This window comes from Phalacrocorax aristotelis, chromosome 6 (genome assembly GCF_949628215.1).
Source record: "Phalacrocorax aristotelis chromosome 6, bGulAri2.1, whole genome shotgun sequence".
NCBI classification, from domain to species: domain Eukaryota; kingdom Metazoa; phylum Chordata; class Aves; order Suliformes; family Phalacrocoracidae; genus Phalacrocorax; species Phalacrocorax aristotelis.
Genome location: NC_134281.1, coordinates 47,530,472 through 47,552,533, shown reverse-complemented (window position 1 = coordinate 47,552,533; position 22,062 = coordinate 47,530,472). Strand labels below are relative to the sequence as shown.

At 40.0% G+C, this 22,062-nt stretch overlaps 1 protein-coding gene across 1 annotated transcript in view; it reads right to left on the bottom strand.

The window, feature by feature from the left end:
* Window positions 1–22,062, bottom strand: part of AGBL4 (AGBL carboxypeptidase 4) — a 991,536-nt gene that overhangs the window by 450,376 nt on the left and 519,098 nt on the right. Inside the window, exon 6 of the mRNA XM_075097666.1 lies at window positions 11,406–11,445. Within this exon, the coding sequence (XP_074953767.1) occupies window positions 11,406–11,445 (40 nt within the window). The remainder of the gene's footprint in view (window positions 1–11,405; window positions 11,446–22,062) is intronic.

Below are 22,062 nucleotides of genomic sequence, written 5' to 3'. Positions count from 1 at the left end.
CAACAGGACTTCTCCAGATGGAAACTGTACCTAGCAAAGTGGAGGACTTACCTGCTGATTGATCCTTTGTTACCACTGTAATAAGCAGGATGATTATAAATTATTATCTTGTGCCAAAGTGTGGAGGCCCAACTGGCCAAGACACTTCAAATGGAAGCTGACGGCATTATCTCTGAACAAGACTGAACATTAAAAGAAAGGAAACAGACCTTATTTTTAAGGCTGTGCTAGGAAAACATCTCTTGCAGAAAGTGAATAGTAAATATACTGCATGCCATAGTAATGTCCATGGGGGGAGGTAAGAGATTGCTATAAAACATAGTGTTCTAACTACTACAGATGTTGCTGCTAGAATTTACAGCTTTCTCTGCGTGCTTATCTCTCCTCACCAGTTTCTGCACATTGAATCACATTCAAACATGGGCCATTTTAAGCCATCTTTTTATTATTTTAACCTTTTTTTTTAAGCTACAATTAATTTCTTCTGTGCTATTCTGTAGTTTTAAATAGATTCAAGACCTGTATTTACAAACCACATGCAATCCTATTTTGGCACATGTAAATTACATGCAAATACATTCTAAATTAGTTTGTTTATCACTCCAGAATTCTAATCCAAAGGTCTTGTTTTTTTAAATTTAGTTTTTACTCTGACATGTTTACAAATGAGTTTGACTCTGGAAAATAACTTAATAAACTCAGGGTTAGCTATGCAATTAGAGGAGGCATCTGGGAACCATAAAACCTGGAAAACAATATTTACATCTTTTGTACATCCGAGATTCCACTTTTTTTCTCCCTTAAATTCATCATTTCAAAATATTGCGGTTATTTTTGTATGAGGACAAACAAAAAGAACTCATTTTTATAACCAACCCCCCCTCCCTCCAATGAGCAATTCATAGGGTAGCACTGGATAAAATGCACAAAGTAGAAGATTTCATTATAAAAAAAGAAAATGAAAAATAACTGAATTAACATTGATCATGACTTTTCAACAGCATTTCTTATTATTACGGCCAGGCAAAGTCTCCTGTGGGCAGTAAAGCTTTCCCATGTATTATTAGCCCTCTACAGAAAGCTATGAAAAGACACAAATCTGTTTTGTCAAAGGACAGAAGAGCATTTAGTTATCAGAGAAAGTATGGTCATAATCCATTGTGGGGTTAAAGGTGAAGAAAACAGAACTATAACACAAAGCCTTAAGAGAGTAATACTCCTGCAGTTAATTCCTGAGCACCACAGTAGAGCCGCCTGGTTTGTGGGGAGAATACATTCTCAGGGCAACCTGACATCTATACGGTTTATATTTATTAGTAGCAGCACTATTATATAGCATCTCTGTTTGTGCTAGGTACAAACACACACAGCACCATGGCTCCTGCTTTGAGAGGCATTTGGTGAGATGCCACAAGTGTTCATGCAGCCAGTGTGAAAGCCAACGCTATGGCAGAGATGGGCACCTGCGCCTGGGTGCAAGGGGGCAGAGGGGTGGGAACGTCTTGCTTGGCCGTGCTGCAGCGGTCGAGGCCGGAGCCCAGAGCAGCTGCCCCAGGTACTCAAACCAGACCATTTAGGAAATGTTTTCTAGTATATAGAAGGCTATTTTAGTGCTTGAATAACAAAATTCAAGCCCATCTGCTGGAGCGAGGGTGTTCAGTTCAGGATCACACGCTAATGCAGTGCATGGAGTTGCTCTTGGTGTCAGGTTTGTCAAACCTTCGACAACAATTCGGGGCTTGGTCCAAGTAAGAGGCAACCTAAGTGTTCTGAATCAAATCCCAAAGCAAATTTGCAGCAGGTCTAAGTGACCAGGTGAGGCTTCCTTTTGCATCCAGCCATGGGCCCTGCACCCTCACAGTCTCTGGGAGGAACAGCAAGCAGGCAGGTTTTGCAAGGGAATGACAGCAGCTCTGAGACTTCCCTGAGTATGGACAGGAAAATCAGGGTCTCTGCAGATACTTTCTTCCAGTAGTCCCCAGAGGATAAGGACAATGGATGCAGCTGTGTAATAGGGGACATAATATAATAAAAACATGAAGAATAATATAATCACCCGCTGTCTCCTAGATATTTCGAACACTTATTTTCATTTTGATTCGTATAGCCCACCACATACAACTTTATGGTTTATGTTGCCCTCCCCAGGCCCCACTGCAGACTTTACCCCATACTGCCTTGTGTCCCTTCCCCTCCCATGCCTTGCTCCTCTGCCAGCACTCTCTGTCCTGGCACTCACAGCATCTATCGGTCCAGTACGGCATCTTACACAGATACCACAGCTAGCTGCAACATCAGAAACAGACAGTGGTGTTAAAACAGTATTTCACCTTCTTTTAACCTGCTTTTTAAGGACATTGCAGTGATACTACTGCCTAACAGTACTCATGCTACCTCATTTAGCATCATCTCATATAACTCTCTCCAATACTGCACTGAGCTCTGTGATGAACAAGTCACTTTTCCACCATGGGTCATCCTGCACTTTCAGTCTGAATTCACAAAACCAGCACACCTTCCCCATTCAAATGGCTCCTAAAAATTCCATTGTGCCTTCAAGTTACAAGCTCAAAATAATAATAAAGGCTCTAGGTTATCCTTTCTTCTGGGTTTCCCAGTGACCTTGGCTGACTGCTTAAACAGAAAATGTTCTGCATACTGAAAAAATGAGCCCACTGGCAATTCTTAGAAACAAATGAGCTAAGGAAAGTCCTTTGTGCAGTTCCAGCTCCCCCTTTCCTCAGTCCCATCTGTTGTAGCTGTATAATCATCACTGTTTTGCCATTTTCTGTGACACTAGGATTGGGGGAAAGGGCCAGCAAAGAGGCACAGAAGTCTAGAAGAAGACAAAGACAGTAGTGGACAGCTTCTCAAAAATAAAATGCAGTTCTATTAAAATAATATTTTATTTCTGACATTCTTTTTCCATGTTTCCTGCCCACTGCCCCTTGCATTATCTATTTAAGTCCCCAACTATTCAGGGGCAGCTTGGTGTCACACAGTGTGCAGCCAGCACAATGACATCCTCATGGACCGGATACATGGGTGCTACTAAAATAGAAATGAAGCACAGTTAGCTGTATGTGCCTGGCTCATCACAAGAAAAGGTTCAGGTCCAGGTGCAATTCAGCAGCACTTTATTAACAGCACCCTAAAGCCAGTAAAAAACCCAACCAGCCAACCAAAAAAATCCCAAAACAAAACAACAACAAAAAAAGAGTCAGGGCTTATTTATCTCAGGCATAGATAACTCAGATAATGTGCTTGTTGGCATCTGGACCCACACTGGTGAGTCTGTTCTGAGCTGCACAGCTCTGCTGTTCAGGTCTCTGCTAGCTCATGCATTTCTGCACTGTACTCCATTTTGTAGTGTCAATATAATCTTTTACTGTCTTCTAGATATTTAATACACTGATTTTCACTAAGTCTTGTTCATGTCACTCAGCAGAGAATTAAACAAACAAACAAACAAAATGCCTAAGTGAAGAGACTGTTTCCAAACAGATGCCCTTGCAAATTAAAATGTCATTAGAGAGGAAGAAAGCTTTCCATTCTCTCTAAAAAAATCTGATACTCAAGAAAGGGTGGGTTTTTTGGAGGAAAAAAAATTTGATTATTTTAAGTTTTCCTCAGGCTTACACAAAAAGAAAACAAGCACAATACACCTATGCACAGAACTGCTCATTTTCACTCTCTTTAAATGAGCCAGACACTCATTCTGCACATTGTGAAGTAAAACAGAAAGCATTATGTGCAAACATTTACAGCATAAAAAGCCTCGTCACCTGGGATACTTGCTGCTTCTGAAAATTCTGATCAAAGATAAAAACCAAGACAACTTGTAATCAATTATGCACAGACAGTCCTCAGCATATGTGCAATTCATAAAAATAATACTAAAAACATAACATGGATTTACATGCAGAAAAGAAATAAGGACATGGACAGAACACTAATCTTGCAATTGGTATCTTAAATCAGCAATCCCTGTTCTTTAAGGGAGTTCTGGCTAAATAGTTCTTCCTTGAAAAAATTTCCAGCAGCCCTTTAACCGCCCTCGCTTACGCAAGAGGAGCTGCAGAGACACAGCCCAGGACCCTGTGAAGGTTACAGCAGGCTGCAGTCAGGGAGTCAGCACTACAAGCTGGATGCAGGTTTTCTTTCTGTGTAGGCAGAGATGATTAGCCCCCCCCCCCCATGCATCAAAAACCACCACGGAGCAAAGAAAGCCATCACTTGACAGTCTGGCTTTTTTTAAAACAGGGACTGCAATACATGATGACAAGCCAGATGCGATCTGTAGCAGGGTCCCTTGCAGAGGTTCCCCTATACTACGCCCCGCTATGTGTACGCCGACCAGAGGCAAACTGCAATGAATGACAACCCTCCCACATTAGCCACTAAATTCAGAAGGGAAGTTGAAGATGTATTCAGGTTCCAGGCATGTATGAACACGCTATCAGCGTTGTCCTCACTAATACCAAATTCACACTTCGAGGTCTTTTCTATGTCTTTTTCACTCAGCCTTATGACAGTCAAGTCAAGGAATTCACATCGCAATGTCAATCCTTTCATCAACTTTACACCCTCCAAAACCTGTAAAATATTTCTATTTCCACATGAGGATTTATTCCTGTTTTGTTCTAGCTGACATCCTTTTGTCACAGGTCTTATACATTTTTGCCTAGGTGAGCCCCAAAGAGTATGCAGTGACTTAATGAGCAGATCAATTACTGTTCATAAGAAAAGATACTGTCTCTTTAAAGGTTATTTGAAGGTTGATTGCTATCTTATTGCTTATATCCTGCAAATCTATTCAGCCTTATGAATGAATTTGACCTTTTTATACTTACTGGGGAAAAAAAAAAAAAAAAAACAGAACAGAAGTTAATTTAGAGCTCTATAATACAACACTTTTTCCCAGAGAAATGAAAGGGCATTCAAATCGATACCTGCACAATAACACTCTGATGAATGTTTGCACCCAATTTTCTCATTTTGCTAACTTGAGATTGGGCATTTTGAATAGTTCTCAAAGAACATATTCTTTATGTGCTGTGAAGTATGTGGTATTGTGTCCAAACAATGCTGGAGGATAATCATTATAGGAGTATCACTGGGCCTGAAAAGGTCAGTTAGTTAGAAATGTCAGCTTTCAATGCAACTATGCCGGACCTTCCTATGTAAGGATCCAATTAAAGGGACATGCCAAGGTGCATGGAAACATCATGGTGACCCAGAATAATAATAAGGTATTGTGGAAAAGCTTGATATTTTTCTTCAAAAGTAATGGATTAGCCTTTAGAATATCTTCTCTGCAGCCTTATTTTGACTTTGCAAATACCACTTATTCTACCTGTATCCAAAAAAAGGTCAATTTTTTTAAATGCAAAGGTGGGGATGAAACAGCCTTACTAAAAGTAAATACTTTGCACCTAAATGGAAAAAAAATCTGGTTTCATTATTGAATCAGAAAAGTGTTATTTCAGTAGATCTCAGAACTGATATTTGAGATGGATATAGATGGTGTTTGGGGAAACAGATGGGGATAGGTCAGGGGACAGGCAGAAAGATCACAGTGGACTTACTCTCTTGGGACATGTTGTGAGTGAAGACTATCTGTGAAGGGGAAAGATGGTGGGAACAGCAACACCATTCAGTGAGTGTGTAGCATCTCTGCAGTCATTATTCCAGCAAATGGAGAGGTTTAAGTAAGAATTAGAAAGGTACTGATCTGCACGAATAAGTAATTACAAGCAACAATATTACTTCTCCTTATCAGAGGAAATTCTTACAGTTCTTCAGATACAGTGAAGATGAGGAATTGGATACGGTCAAATTTCCTAATTGGCCTCAGGACAGCTGAAACCAACCTAATGGCATAAAAAGAAAAAAAAGGTCCACGTTTTCTGTTAGTACTTAATCTTGCTAAAGTTTCATCAAGTCTAGAGCAAACTTCATCCTCTAGTTTTAGGGTTCAGCTAAGACTGACAACACTGGCATTTCACTTTGAGCTGAGACTTTGGCATATATATTTTATTTGTATGATAAAGAAATTCTTGTACTGTGCATTCAAACAAACCATTTGGGGTCCATTGCCCTTCTGAGCAATGAGGTGCTGTCCCTCCAAGTTATTTTACATTATTGTGGGCAAATAGGTGGATTACCATGCAGTGTCTTAGTGATATGAGAAATAGTTTCACTCCTATCCAGCACTGAGCATTAAAAGACTCAATTATTACTGGAAAAGGTAAGTAATTTCTTTTCTGCACCACTTTTCCAAATAAAATAGCATGTGAAGCTTCACTAACAAACACGAACAGTAATTATGTCAGGCTGTTTAAAAACTCAGAGGCTTTCCCTTGACACATACTTAGACCAAAATCAGTGTACTATTAATTAATAAGGACTAGCAAAAATAGTACCCAAGTTTAGCAGCAAACAACTTTCTGTCACATTTTATTACTCTGTATAATTTTTACTAATACCTGTCTTATAGCTTCATGACTTTGAGTTCATATTATTTTCATGCTTCAATTAGAAAGAAGTAGATAGCCAGACTATCCAGGAAGGTAATGGAAAAGTCTTGTACGGGGGCTTAGTGGTGGAATTTACAGTTAAATGAAACTTTCAAATATACTATAAAACTTCTCCTTCCTTTACGTAGTTTTACTTGAGATCTCATAAGCAGTAATATGTAGAAATGCAAAACTTAATCAGCTAAAAAATATGGCAAATCCCACATATCACTTTATGCAACGCCAGGAGAGTAGAAATATATTTTCCTAACCAGAGGAAATTAACTAGGCAACAGTCCTATATCTATAATTTAAAGCAGTAAAATATGTATGGCAGAAACTAAAGCCACCTTAAAAGAATTCAGTGTAGCGGTGTATCACAAATTAATGAAATGGAGACATATTTAGAGCATGCAGCACTGATGATTTTAGAGGGAGGAGAATATTTCACCACATAGATCAGTCTGATACGTACTTCTAAAATCAAGCCTTTTTCCCTGCTTAAAAGTGTAAGAGCTTAAATATTAGGGGGAAGCACACACAAATTAAAAAACATTTCTGATCAAATATCAATGCCACTCCACAGAGATTAGGAATAGTTTACCCCATCCTTGCATGTAAACCTCTAATGTGGTCAGAGGAAAATCTGAGTAAATCAAAAGGCAGGAATTATGGAGCCAGCTCTTACTTTATTTCACCTAAAACAGAGCTGAAAGAATCTTAAAATACTTTATATTCGATGCTGTAGCCAAGCTGGGCACTATGGAATATTCAGCTACCCCAGGTTTTTTAAATGCAATCAATTTACTGCTGCCAAATGTAGTAGGTTTATATACATCTGGGAAACATGCACCTACGGTGCTGATGAATTTCTCCTGACATTGGACTGATTTCAAGAGAATGCTATTTTAAATTGGCAGTAGAGAGACTGGTAGAGAAGGATAAAGCCCTGAGGACGGCTGAATCAAAGAGAATTTCAAAAGAATGTTCCTGATGGTTCTTGGATAATATCACATGTAAGCTATTTTCAAAGCCAATAGTTTCCAACACACTTCCATTTATGGTATCAATAATTAAAAAATACTTCAGTGGGAGATGAACTTACCTTACTGAGAAGAGAAATTGGAAAGCTGTATTATTAACGTAAACACAGGAGATGCAAAAAGCTTTGTCTCCATGGAAAAGCTATGGAAACAGGGATATCTTATTTGCAACTATTGAGTGGTTACTACAAAATGTGATGTGATTGTACAGTGTATGTTCAAAGCTTTACTAGAACATGATCATGTAGAAATTAAGGGCAGATCCTCAACTCCTTTGTGCAGCAAGGCCAAATTAAAACACCTGAAGATTTGGTTCTAAAACCCAAAGTCAGCGAGAAGAAGTGTTAAGGAAATGCTTTGGATCAAATTCAGAGGTGAAACTAAGTTAAAAAAAATTTAAATTACCAAAACTTAAACCTCATTATGTCCCACTCCCTGCCAGCACGTCCCTGCCAGCTACTAATGAATTTTTAACATCTTTCCCCCAGCCCACTGCGCACATCAGCTCTGACTCCGGCACCCTGAACCATACAGTGCGTTACGTCTAATTGTAACTCACATGTCAGGGGGCAAGAAGAAAGGAGTGTGGCAAGAGCACTGATAAATTTAACTTAACATTCCTCCAGCTACTGAGCAGTAAGGCAGAGCAGTGAACTCCCCTCCACATTTTACATGGGTGTCAGTTACTTCAAAGGAATATCTTTGAATGTGAGGGTGTCTGGCTCGCTCCCAGCTTATGCATCATTCGTGTCTGGCTGTTTCTGGAGACCCACAGCAAAGCAAAGACTTCCTCCAGTTTGGGGCACATTGCAGAGCTTTCCATAGCTGTTTTCTTAGGGGTGCTGGAACAGGTCAGCTCTGTATGTTGCATAGAAAACCTGAGGCTGGAGCTGGACCTCTCACCCTCTGCATTTCTTCCATTTTTTTCCCCCCATTTTTTCCAGAGTGCCCACAGTCCACGTTACAGACTACTGATCTATACCTGTTCAGTTTAACATACAAATGTGCTTTTAGGTCAAGCATCTGGAGTAAGGCAAGAGGCAGCGGTGGGTCGCCTTTGCAACGTGGGCTCGTCCCAGTGTGGGCAGGGTGGGGATTCGGGGCATGAGGAGCAAGCACTGCTTCCAACTTATCCGTGATTCTTGGGGAATTTTGCAACAACCATGGCTAGGGGAAACAACGTGACTGCCATGAGGTGATGTTAAGGTTTCTGTGATCCCACAAACTCTCTTTTGAATGTTTTGGGACTTGTGTCTCAACAGCCCTTTATTGACATTAATGGCATTATTTCACCTGGCAATTAATCTCATTAATTGGGTGATCAATTTTGGGAATTTTTTTTAGTGGCACATGGAGAAGAGCTGTTGTAGTACTTGCAAGGGATCACCAAGCTATTCTTGACTAAATGTACAAAACCTCGTTCAAGAATTTCATGCACACAAAAAAGAAAGATGATATTCGTCATGACAGAAGTGCAAATCACAGAGGTCACCTTTGGTTTTGAAGTCCTTTGTCTGTTCTTACAATTAAACAATAAGGCTTTGGTGGTTGATACTGCTTGTGAGACATGGAGGACTTTCATACTATTAATAAGGCTGAGTGACCTCCACCGCAAACGAAGGCTGCCTGCCTGCCTGCGGCAAGGTGGAGAACAGGAACAACTCCCAGAGGATTAACAGCTGCAAATAAATAGCTCAGTCCCTAATTTGAATCAGTAAATTAAAGGATGACAATGATTATGGGTGATCTCATCCATCATAAACGATATCACAACTTTGTAAAAGCAGACTGTTTTTGTCAGATCTTAGAGCTAGGGCTCAAAGAATGAAATATTTAAAAGTTGCAGTCTCTAAAGATAGATAAAAGACTCAAGACTGTGATTTATTTTATTTTATTTTTGTATTTGTAAGGCCCAAACTAGACCCTTTAATCCACAGGTTGACATTTTCCAATCCTGCTAGGAATTAAGTGCCTATCTTATTCAGCCGCTTCGAAAAAAATCTCAGCTTTAGGCTCTTAAGTAAGTTTGGCCTGATCCAGCATCAGGCTTCTTTTGAAAATGCCTTTACTGAAAGCAAAACTGTAGACACTTAATTATATAATCAAGGTGCAAATGTTACATTTTTTCCTATGAAGCCATTTACTGTAGATTTCTGGCCAAATATCAAAGGGTAAGACTTGCATTTCAGAAAAAAATCATGTTATGGAAAGCTTTTCTCCCCCCTTTTGGTGCAGTATGTCTACCTACGGTTATTGAAAGCTGGTTTACTATTTAGCTAGTTTCATCCTTCCAACTAATTGCTGTGTTGATTTAGTAGATTGCTGTATTCAACTGAGAGATCTGAAGCAATAGCTACTTACTGTGATCACACCTGTGCACAAACTCAACTTAGTCAACCCTTTCATTGTTCCAATGAATACTGTATCTGAAATTATGAGGAAGGTATCATAAATTTGTTTTACAGAAAAGTCTCATATAAAGTTCCTCTGGTCCCCAACCCACCTTTTCTCTGTGGACTTTGGTGCCCTTATCCAAGATTTAAGTGTTTATTATGATTAAGACCTTCAGATTTTTTTTTTTTTCTGTAGAAATAGGGAATGCTGAAGATACGAAAAAATGAAATATGTGCCATGTTTGTCCTTGAAGTTACAGTCAGAATAGTGACAATGGCTGTATCGCACTGTATTGTTGCTTTTATCAGCAAGTGCCCTGAGCATACATTAACATAATTGCAAACTGCATGAAAAGTGAACATGCAAAAATGTGACGCAATTGCCAATAGCCTCAAACATCTGTCCCAACAAAGTGTTCCTCCTCCTTATTTTAATTCTTATTATTTTAACAAGGTTAGTGAAGGAGAAACCATGTCACAGATGATATCTACATTTAGAGTGTCAGAACAATTATTGATGCAAAATTGTTAGCCAAGCAAATATGTGTCACGTTTTGTTCACTTCCCATAACACCTGTTCATTTCACTAACACATTATTCCCAGTTAAAGCCAGAACTCATTAGTCCCAGTTAAAGCCAAACTGAAAGCTTAATATGTACATACATCTGAAAAATTGAAAAAGTTAACCAAAAGGTAGCACCATTTAAGCACATTGTACATCTGAAGCCGGTGAGCAGCGAACTTGTGTAGCAGCTAATGGAAAGAAACTGAGCCAGAAAAATAGCAATAAATTAAAAGCCACCCAGCCTAAAGAGCTGAGATCAAAGAGAAGCACTATTCATACAACCTGCATTTCAGTCACGGTACTGAGACCTTCGAAATTCACTATGCCAAAGAGCCCAACTCTTTCCCAGTACTACACGTTTTCGTTTATCTCCTCAATAGGAAAATGATAAAAGCCATTATGAAGCCAATCATCTAGAGCATTTTAATTTTATCCAAATACTTTCTGACCCACTTTGGGGTTCTCCAGACCAAATCCTGGATCTCCTGTCTTCTACCACGTGCACAGAGGGCCACTCTATCCTTACTCCCTGAACCACTCACATTTGCCACCAAGGAAAGTCAAACTTGCATTTCTGTGATACTTGAACACACATTGTGAATTTGAGGGCATCTGCCCTGCAGACATACCGCTAACTGTAACCCCAGGAGGCTTAAAGAAATATCAGCACTCAAATTCATACAGTAAAGGTCTGAAGAGGCAGCTCTGTGAATGGATAACTGCCCGGGGCTTTGCCAAGCACAATATAGCTGTCACTTGTTATTACGTGAAAGATTTTCTGGGGAACAGTGTTTTTCATTTTGCATGTCAGAGATGGGGGAAAAAAGACATTTAGACAACCATCTCTGAGAAAAAGAAGAAAGCCGTGCGGCAGAGCTCACTTACCAGGGCTGGTTATTGTCAGGAGGTCAAGCTGCCGTTTCTGCTGAAAAACAAATTATAAAAGGAATTGTTAAAAGGGGACTAATTTTAGTGGGTCAGCTAAGACCTGCAAAGTAAGTGTTCTGACATTTATAGCAGAATTAATTACAAGTTACATGGCTCACAGTAACTCTTTTGGATGGGATCCACATGTACTTTATGAGGAAGAAAAAACCCCTTTGCTCAGTCCTTTTAATGTGTTTTTATTTGCACTTATAAAGTGTTACTATTTCTTTTTTGGAACATATACTTGAAATGGATGGCTAGAAGCACAGATGGACCAATATATTTATAAAAGTGATTTCTGATTCCACAGGGAAGAAGACAAGGAACCAAGACAAGAAACTCTTAAGTTCTTTATTCATATCAATCACTGACTCATAGCCTGTATGTGATCAAACACAATTATATCGCCTTGGGGTGAACCTTTCAGAGACACGTAAGAGGATCTAAACAAACTCAAGACTGATAAAACGAAAGCTTCTTTTCATGCTGAGCGCAGTCAGCCCATGGATCTCATTGCCACCAGATATCCCTCTGCCCAAAAGCTTGCCAGACTTAATCATCACTGGATATTTGTACAGATAGCAAAATACAGGGAGTTATTATGGCAAATAATGAAGTTTAAACAGAAGAGTGGTTTCTGGGAGGGCTGCAAACCTTCACAAGGCAAACCAACCTGTACTACGAGAAGGTTAGGAAATTTTTTTGCCTGGAACAAGCTATCCCACCAATGCCTTGGTGATGGTGGGGTGTCTCTGAAGTTCCCTTTCCCCTGTGACATGTAGCCAAGGCTGTTGCCTACTCCATGTTTGCAGCCCTAGGTGATCTCCCCACCACTGCCTCTCTGTGGCCTGCCACTGAAATCCACGTGCTCCTGGACCATTATCATCCTTTTCCACTTTTCTGTGGGCTGAGAGCTTTCCCCATCTCATAGTCTGTTACTGCCTCTTCTTCATAGCACTTTCTTCTCCCTAACTTTGCCCAACATTAGTGTGTCTAGCTGGCATTGAAGATTATACTGTCCAGTTTAATTTCTCTCTCCTAATCTGCTCAATAATGTCTGTGTTACTTTCATTTATTGTCAGCCCTATTGATCTTTTTCTAATCTAATTCTCATCACTGCATTCACTGTATTCCCTAGGTGACAGCTGAAAGTCCTTGAGGAGGAAACATTGACTTGGTATTCCCTGCCGTGAACGCTCTTCCTTGGAAATTATGACTGATGAAACTCCTTTCCAAACCCATCATTTCTTTATAAGTAAAGCTTCACTGGCTAAACTGTATGGACTCAGTTGATCATCCACTGCATATACCTGAGCTATATGCCCAGCAGTGAATGTGGCCTGCTGGGAAGCTGAGAGGGGTGTCAGGCTGAAAAAAACCCACATTTTCTGAAACCCTTCTATCCTTCAATACCTTAACTCTTACACAACACAAATCATATTTGTGAGAAAATCCATTCCTGTCTGCTTTCATAGGTAGTCCCTGTTCTTTTAACTCTGACAAGTCATTCTGAGTATAACCTTAGTGGTCTGCTTGATCAGATTTGCTTTATTATCAAATACTAAGGTCAGCTTTTGCCAAGCCTTTTCCAGGTGTGCCAGGGTAATTGCAAAAGGGAGCAGAAGACCCTGCTGCTGCCTCATGTCACTTCCACAAGAGCCATTCAGAAATGCTGTCCCTGCTCTGCTGGGGTCTGTGCACCCCACCCTCCTTTCCCAGGGAGCAATAAAGCAAAGTAAAGCCATCATGTAAGCAAAGGGCCTACCTCTCCAGTGGGAGCCGTAAGATGAAACATCTCCTAATGAGCTAAATTTTATATAGATTCTATGCCTTAATCCTGATTCATACATACAAAGCTATGAAATGCCAGGGCTTATCACTCACTGGGCCAAAAGCTTTGCTTACGTTTCTCAGCACAACTGGAACTCAAATGCTGTATATCTAATGAACAGCTAGAGCAGAAAATATATATCCAAAGCCTATACTCTGTGAAAGCTGCTCTACTGGGAAAAAAAAGGTGGAATATAAATATCCTGCATGAGAGAAGATTGCAAAATGTAGAGATTTGGACTACAGAGAAAGGCATGTAGCTCAGCTGGCTCCTGGACCTGAGTGAGTCTATTAACTAGGGTTAAAATAAACATTAAATAAAACCCTAAATAGCTTAACTTGATACTGCAGGAAAACAAAAGCATATACAGTACGCTAAACAAAATGGGAAATAAAACAAAATTATTACAAGTCAAATGTTCAGTCTGTAACTTTTTTCCTGTTTGGACATTGCCTTCAGGCTGGCCTTGGAAAAAACAAATTAACTCCAGGTCCAGGAAATCTTTGTGCATGTGTTGAACTTTAAGCACAAGTTATTTCTCTGACTTCAAGTGGAGCAGCACTGATCTTTTGCAGCTAACACCTAACTGCTGCAAGGGATTTGAAATGCCACCAGGTTTTTGGCACTGGCTCCACCCAAACGCTCTGGGATGGAGCACGCTGGTTGCTGCCTGACCGGTGCACTGAGAGAAAGAATTCTTCTGCTTTGACCTTCAGCAGACCTTGGAGAGGTTTCTCTAATTTAGCTCAGCAAGGGAAGTTTGTGCACACTCACCCAAGCCCTGGAGAGGAGGAAACAGCAAAGTGCATTCCAGAATCATGCATTTAAACATGCAAAAATGCACTAATTATGGATCCAATCACTTTCCGGAAATTCAAGCTGGCTCTCGGATCTCAGGGGCTAGCTCTCTGCCGTTTCCAGGGCTCAGCTGGATGCAAGCAGTCTAGTAGCTAGATGGATTTTTTTAAAAAAAAAAAAAAACATACAGGCACACTTATAAGAAGCTATAAAAGCAGCAAAATTTTCATTTAAAGAGAGAGGCATTACAAGTGTCACAAAGATTAATAAAATAATTGCATCAGAAGTATCATGGCTGAGGGCTTTATATATTTGCTTCTCCCTTCAGTGCTGAAAGATGCAAATTGCAGCTGTTGCCCCCCTCCAGCATGATCACCCTCTCCCTGTTTTGACAGATTTCTTGAAAGACTCATCTCACAAGATGTCTGGATTTTTTTGTTCTGCCTTTAGTAATTTTCCACTTCTCTAACACCTGCCTCTGCAGAGATGCTTGGGACTATCCCAATCTTCAGGCAACCTACTGTCCCAAGATTTACTTACAACCTGAAATGTTGTAATGTAATGCACTGAAATGTAATGACTATCATCCCTAGTCAGGCAGAGGTGACAGTTTCCCCTATCACTAGGGCTGGATTTCAACTACGTTGACAAAAAGGCATTCCATGAGAAACACTGAAATGATTTCCACAGCATCAGCCATAATTTATAAGAGGCAAACAAAAAGATTCCCTGTATCACTACAGTATTTCTATTGCTGTAATCCTGTCCTACCCTTAAGGGGCAGCATCCTCATTTTCACTTTGCTGGCTATTTGAAAGCCCAAAGGCAGGAAGAGGCCATTGGTGAATCATACTGGCTTCACACCTCCTGCAGTTTTCTTTCGTTGGTGGTACCCAGAGGCACAGTCCCTACAGCGCATAAGGGCTCTGCAGTGAACCTGCAGCAGATCATGTTCACTTCCACAAAATTAACACAATCTTTAATTAATGCAATAAGCACTGATGAGTAATAAATCATATTAAAATACAAGGAAGGCAAATTTTTAATAAATTAAACATTGATTCACTCAATAAATATTAATCTACTAAGCATCAAGAATTCATTACATTTTAGAAAACCAGTTGAAAAACCTCGCTGGTGAGCTGGTCTGAAGTGTGCAGAATGGTCCCTGTTCACCCATAATACACACTTATTTTTAACTAATTCCTTAATTTATCAAGTTAAACAACTTGCCTGAAAGTAAGTCTGGATTATTATTCCACTGCAATATGCAATTTTCTCAACATAGATTCCAACTCACCCCTTGGATCATTTCCTAAATTTTTCTTAGTAACTCCCTTTCTGAGTACCTCCTTTCTCTTTCTTGATGTTGGCAGTCTTTAAAATATTTGTTGACTGGTGTCATTTAATTTTCACCTCAATTAACTCAGTGAGAGTTGCAAAACTAGAAAAAAATTTGTAGGGGGTGTGTAAATTAACTCATTCATTTAAGTTTAGCTTATCTATGAGATGTTCTTTCACACTTTGCTCTCTGCAGAGTTCCTCTAACCTTTTATATAGATGTGGGATGTGCTGCACTTGCTTTGACTCTTATCTACAGATTAGCAAAAGAAAAGGAAAAAAAGCCAGATGCAAAGATGCCCCATGAGACTGATATGGAGCTGTTTCTGTAGCAACCGACGATTTTCTTCTCATGTAAGAATGAGCCTAGCCATATCTAATTCTGAATGTATCTGGGCCTCACTTGCCAGCCAAAGCTGTGTCAAGTATAAAGTCAATATAGTCAGAAAGAGTGATAAAAAATAAGGCAATTATAAAGTCATCTTCCTCCTCCTACACTCCTCCTCCAGCCAGGATCCAAAAGATATCCTTACCCCTGCCTTCTGTCCCAGCACATCATCTCCAAGCCCCCAACATCCAGCAGAGCTGGTAAGCAGAGATGGAGGTGACAACCAGCCACCCAGGTATTGTGCACGTGAGGCTGCTGTGCTGGAAGCTCCTTCAGCAGTCCCATACACCCACGTCCCAGGAGACAGAACGCTCTGGCAGAGGTTTCTCTAGACTGCAAGGGCATCTACACCTGCCTCGCTCTGAGTCTCCATATAAAACTCCTAAGCCCAGAGCTGAGATCAACTTCAGCTTTAGAAAGCTCACGTTGGGTTTGTGCCATTCAAATACTCCTTTCACTCTGTGGGTAGTATTTTCTGCAGCTATGAACCCAAAGGCAGGCTGCCCATCTCACTAACATCTCTTGCCATAGTCCACCCACACAGAGCTGGAATTGACTCTCTGGGACCACAGGAGGCCTTTGCCTTCCTAAAGGTATTTTACCCAGCCTGGTCTTTGCTGTTGATCTCTTCCATCTAATTTTAATGTGGTTGAACTGGTGTCTCTCCCTGCTATCTTCAATCTACTATGCAATTCAGAGGGTTTAAAATCGAAATCAAGTGCATGGAGTTTGTTCTTTTATTCTTCCTGGAAGCCTTGCCACAAGTTGTTACTAATTGTGCCTTTTCCTTTTAACTTCTAAATTAGCACTTCTCTTCTATAAACCAACTGTGTTGACATAAGAGTAACTGAAACCAGTGCATCTTCTCACAAAATAAAGCTGATTATATATGGAAGGGTGAATCTCACATTTCTATGGCTTTTAGTATTGCCACACCCTGTAATGTCAATGCTTTTGAAAGCTATCCTCTAACATTATATCATGAAATAACCTAAAAGTTCAGGAAAAGATCAAAGAGATCCCCAGTGTGCAACTTGGCATGGTGTGGATCGCACAACATGGCTGCCCACAAGCATCACCATAAGCCTCCTTGGTTTTGCACTGGAGGGATTTACAGGAGAGGGGAGGGAGGAGAGAGAAGGTGCAGGTTGGGGGAGGGTAAAGGCTGTATCCCATCCTTTCACATTGCTACCTGACGGGTGAGAAGCTGCGCACCTCAGTGTGTTCTGATCCTATGCAAAAGATGCTTCTGTGATACAGGAGTGTAAACCTTCTTTTAGTTTTTTGTTGTTGGACAGTATAAGAAATATTCAGGGCTAATCAACATCTGGAAAAACTTTCTGATGAAGGCTTAGATAAAGGAATGGGTTAGAAAAAAGTAAATATTCAGTGAGCATTTCACATCTGTGTAGATCCCAAAATCACAGGCTTTTACTCATATAATGAAGTAAGATCTCACATTTTGTCCTTCCTTTATGATTAGCTGCTAAAGTTTCCTGGTATAATGATAAAATGAACCAGTCAGCTTGTTGACACTTGACTGGGGTAAATTTTGGTAAATTGCATCTGCTGTAGAATTGCATTCTCTGTGGAATCAATTATTGATAATATAGGTGTGGGAGAACATTTATAAAGTGGTTTTGGATATGTTATCACTCATGCTAAGAGCTCTAATGAGCATTTTAAACCATATTAACACTGACCTCTACAGACATTTGATCATTGCAGTATTTGGTAACTCAATTCTGGTTTAGAATCAAAACCAAGTCCAAATGATGAAAGGCAGTGCCAGACCATTAAGCTACTTTACTCATCCTTCCAGTTCACGTATTCTTCTACTTAATACCTGACACCTGCGTATTTGTTTCCCAAAACCTAAGTGGCAAGGATACAAGGTACTTTTTTTCTCAGAAACGCTGCCATACGAGTAGCTAAGATCTCTCCTTCTCCCCCTTTGACTATTTATCTCAAGAACACAACTCCCATGCATAATGTTCTTACAGTTCCACTGTGCTCAAAAGCTACTTAGAAAGAACATTACTACAATGAAAGTTAAGGAAAGATTGAAAAGCCATGCAAGGTATCTTTGGGCACACATACAAACACCAAGTAATACCTATGGCAGTAGTAGTAGGTCACAGCCCCAAAAGCTTGGTGAGCAGATTACTGACAGAAGCAGCAGATCACTGCCTAAAGGAACAGCCATGGGAGGCTGAGCAACCAGAGCAGCTCCACAGTGGAGGCCATTTGCAATGTGCACGCTCAGTTTCATTGGTCACACAAATTCACAGTCTGTTCCACATATTCCTGAGTGACATCTACTGGTGCTTTATCTATAGGATACTGTATTTATATACAGAGCACTCATAAAGATAGTATCCAGATTCTCACTGAACCACTCAGAACCAAAAAAAGCCCATCAGTTCACTATAAATATTTACAATCACAACAAGAAGTTAAGACTATCTTATCTCTGGAAGGAAGGAGAGGAAGAATGAACTGCTTTGGAATGAACTGATCCTTAACTTTGCCAGTGACAGTTATGACGACAGAAAGCCTCAAGTTTTCTGGCCTGAATCTGTAAGGTAACAAGCATCCTTATGCACCTCAGGGAAGCAACACAAAGGTAGATTTGTAGCAACTTTATGGTTTGATGATGTATACTACACATATACAGTGCATCTTCTCAAATATGCATTTAGAAGGACATCTGTGATTAGTTAATAACAGTCTCTTTTTAACCCAAGTCAAAATATGGCAAGCAAATCCAGTCACTTTATTGAACCCAGCTGGCAAACTTGACTCAGAGTTCCCAATTTCATAGGCTTCTATTCTCCTTGTTAATTCAAGCCTGAAATGTTGAGACAAATTAATGCACACGTAGCCAGTCCTCTAGTCATTCTTCAACCTGTGTAAAGTATGGGACTATATGCAGTACATACACAAACACTCGTATTTCTGCCCCAGCAAAGACTGGGGAAAAGAGTGGATGGTACAGCCAGTATCTTGTCTGAGCTTTGTTCTGCTCTTCCCTAAAAGCGTTGAAATGAAGGAGAAGAATAAGGCCCATTTTCCATGGTCTGACCCCACACCCAGGTTGGAATCAAGCCTCTCTGTAGTTCCACTAATAAAAAGGTGGTTGTGGATATGTGCATGTTTTAAACAAAGCATATGTGCTTACACAGCAAGGGTTCAGGATCTACTCATTCCACAGTTTAACTCAGCATTTTAAAGGTTTGTTTTGGTAACAAATCACCATGCGGGTTTTTCATAGTTTGGTGTATTATTATGTAAATTGCAGAGCTGTAGTTAGAATCCTGTGCTGGTGACATCAATTAGTTAATGCTATAGAGATTACTGTAATGCCACAAACAGCGGATTATGTCTTAAAATACATAGTAGACAGCAGGAGCTAATAAACTCTTCTCTTTAAATTTTATTTATTTTGAAAAAAAAGAGTAAACAAGGGCAGGAAAGACTATACAGACCACACACAGTGACATCAACAACCAAAATCTATACATGATGCAGATCGCTTTAGGCATTACACAGCCATTCTTCAGCTGTGAATTCCTATCTTACATTGTCTTACGAAGAAAAGGAGCAGCATTAGTGAAAGCAATTATGAACTTTGAAAGTCCACCATTTGTTGGGGGGTAAGCAACAATGTTCAATGAATGTTTAATTAGAAACAAAGCATATCAACCTATACCAGTAATGGGATATTGACTAACTAGCCATTGTTTATGGGCTGTTTTAGATAACAGACAAGACAGATTAACCCTCAACATATGCAATTTTAAAATTAAACATGCAGTTGTAGAAGCCTGTGATCACACAATAAGGGAGGCACAAATCCAGAGGTTTATATCCCTGCTCTGCCCATCTGGACCTTGAGATTGAACTTCAGCTGCTTACATCCAGCTACAAGTGCTCTGGCCAGCAGATCATTTCTCCTTAACCTTCCTTTGCTCTGTATAAATAACTAAATATTTATTGAAACTGGGACTTAAGTTCCAATATCCACATCCAACCTGAGTAGTTTAGCTACCAGCTAGTAGCAGTTGTCCTGGTCTCTCCATGTCAGCTAATACTAAATTTAACAAACTGTCTTCATGCCAGAATAGCCAGCACACTGGTGGCAAGAAGGCTGGCTTGGGTTCAAAGAAAATATTGTTTGAAAAATAAAAGATGTAATTCTATGAAAAGAGGAAAAAAAAACACCACAGGGAGTTACTGGGAAGTTTTCCGAAACATGAGAAATTTTCACTAGAAGAGTCCTTCTTTATAAGTTAAGTACCTTCTTGTTTGGGGAGCAGCACGTGTTTGCACTCGGTTTGGCTCCTGCTCTGTATTAGAATGCTGCTCAGGGCACACCAGAAAACAAAGCTCTGAATTACAGCACTAACATGATCCACTTCCTAATACACCTGAGCCCAGTCAAAAGAAACACATCTTTGATAAACTTTTAAGAAACAGGACTCCTGTGGTTTCATACCATAAGGATAGCAATACAAATGGAAGGAAGAAAAAGACGTATAAAAGATGCAACACAAGAGTAAATTCCTTCTGAATATAAAATTTCCCCAAAATTATTGTGTTTTCATGCATAAAACTTATGAATTATGTTTTTAAAAGTCCTTGTGATTCAGCAATAGAGTGAAAATAAACGTGAGAGAGTACAGCTTCTCTAGTTGCCATTTTCTCTGGCTCCCTAGAGCCTAGAACCCTCCCCCTCCAAGAGCTCCTTGCCTTTACTTCTAACTTTGTGGGAATTATCTGGTGTGTTTGTCTCAGGTGTTATTTTCTCTTAAGGTGTAAGAGTCTGTCTGAGATGCAGACAAGCTGTGTGAGAACACAGCACAGCAATTTCCAGATCATAGTTCCAGTGGTTGAATGTGTTCTGCAAACACTCAAAATATATTCCCTTTCCACTCAAAGGTAGCAATATTTGAAGGCAACCAAGTGACTTGTATACAATGGTAACCCATGCCATTTTATTTAGAAGAAAGACTCAATGATAGGTTGTATTTCTGTTATCTCACATTCGAACATCTCAGAAACTTAAACATTCAACAGAGCGTATTTCAGCTCTACAAGCAAACCAAACTTTTTGCCCAAGCAGCTGGACTTTCTATATAACACAAAGCAGAGTAAATCTTGGGAGAACTTTATGACTGCAAAATTGTGCACGTGAAATCTACAGGCTATATCATCTCCAAAATCCTTTGGCAGTGATTTCCATTTGCACCACCACCTTTCAATTTCAAAGCTACCAGTCTCACACCTACAGGTCCATGCATCCAAGCATTCAAAAGGAAAAGACAGAGCTTATTCTGTTCTGAAAGTTAGTTTTGCATTTACCATGACTATAATTGTATATGTGTACGCACATAAATATATTGCATATATGCATATACAATCACATACACATATAAACACTCATGTATGTATATGTTGTGTCTATTGACTTCTGCATTATACAGAGAGAAGTAAACGTTTATAAAACTGTATACACATACCACACCACATCCCAGATGTGATCCCACAGCCTGTCCCGGGGATGCTTTCCTAAAAATCCCGCCTCAGCTGGTGCCCAGCTCCTGCTGCCCTTCCCTGCGGCTCCTGCCTCCCCTCTCAAACCGACGATTTTCTGTCTACAAGGCCGCACCTTGCTGCCAGCCCTCGCTGAGCCTCCATACTTACAGACAAGGAATTGCTAAAGGGTATGTGTTGTAGATACAGAAGAAAAACCTAGGAAATACACAAAATTATCACACCTATCCAAGACCAAGCTAGCATTTTGTCACCAATAGAAATATGGCAGCACACACATTTCCCAGTTAAAGCAGCATCTCTTTAAGGGGCCAAAGGAAATCAGTGTGAAGGGAGTCAATGGAACTGATTTCCAATGCACCAGGCTGGATTATTTCACTTTTTAATCTTCAGCTCTAAATTCACTGGCCCTCCACTCCCGTCACATTCACTTTTCCTCTCTCTTGCCCTATTTCCTCATTTTCTCCACGCAGCAGAAGAGCTATAGCCTAGTTTAATCTGAATTTTCAAACTGCTAATATTATGGGAATGTAAACCAATATGATAGGAAACATCTGATTCCAAAGACTTGCACAACAGCCAGACAAAATCAGTATTTTTTGTTTTGCAGCAAGGGGGCAGCTAACTTCACCCTCCAAGTTCTGCGCTGGCTGTCAAGGCACCATTACAGCCAAAGACTTTTCTGCAATAGGGGCAGGTAG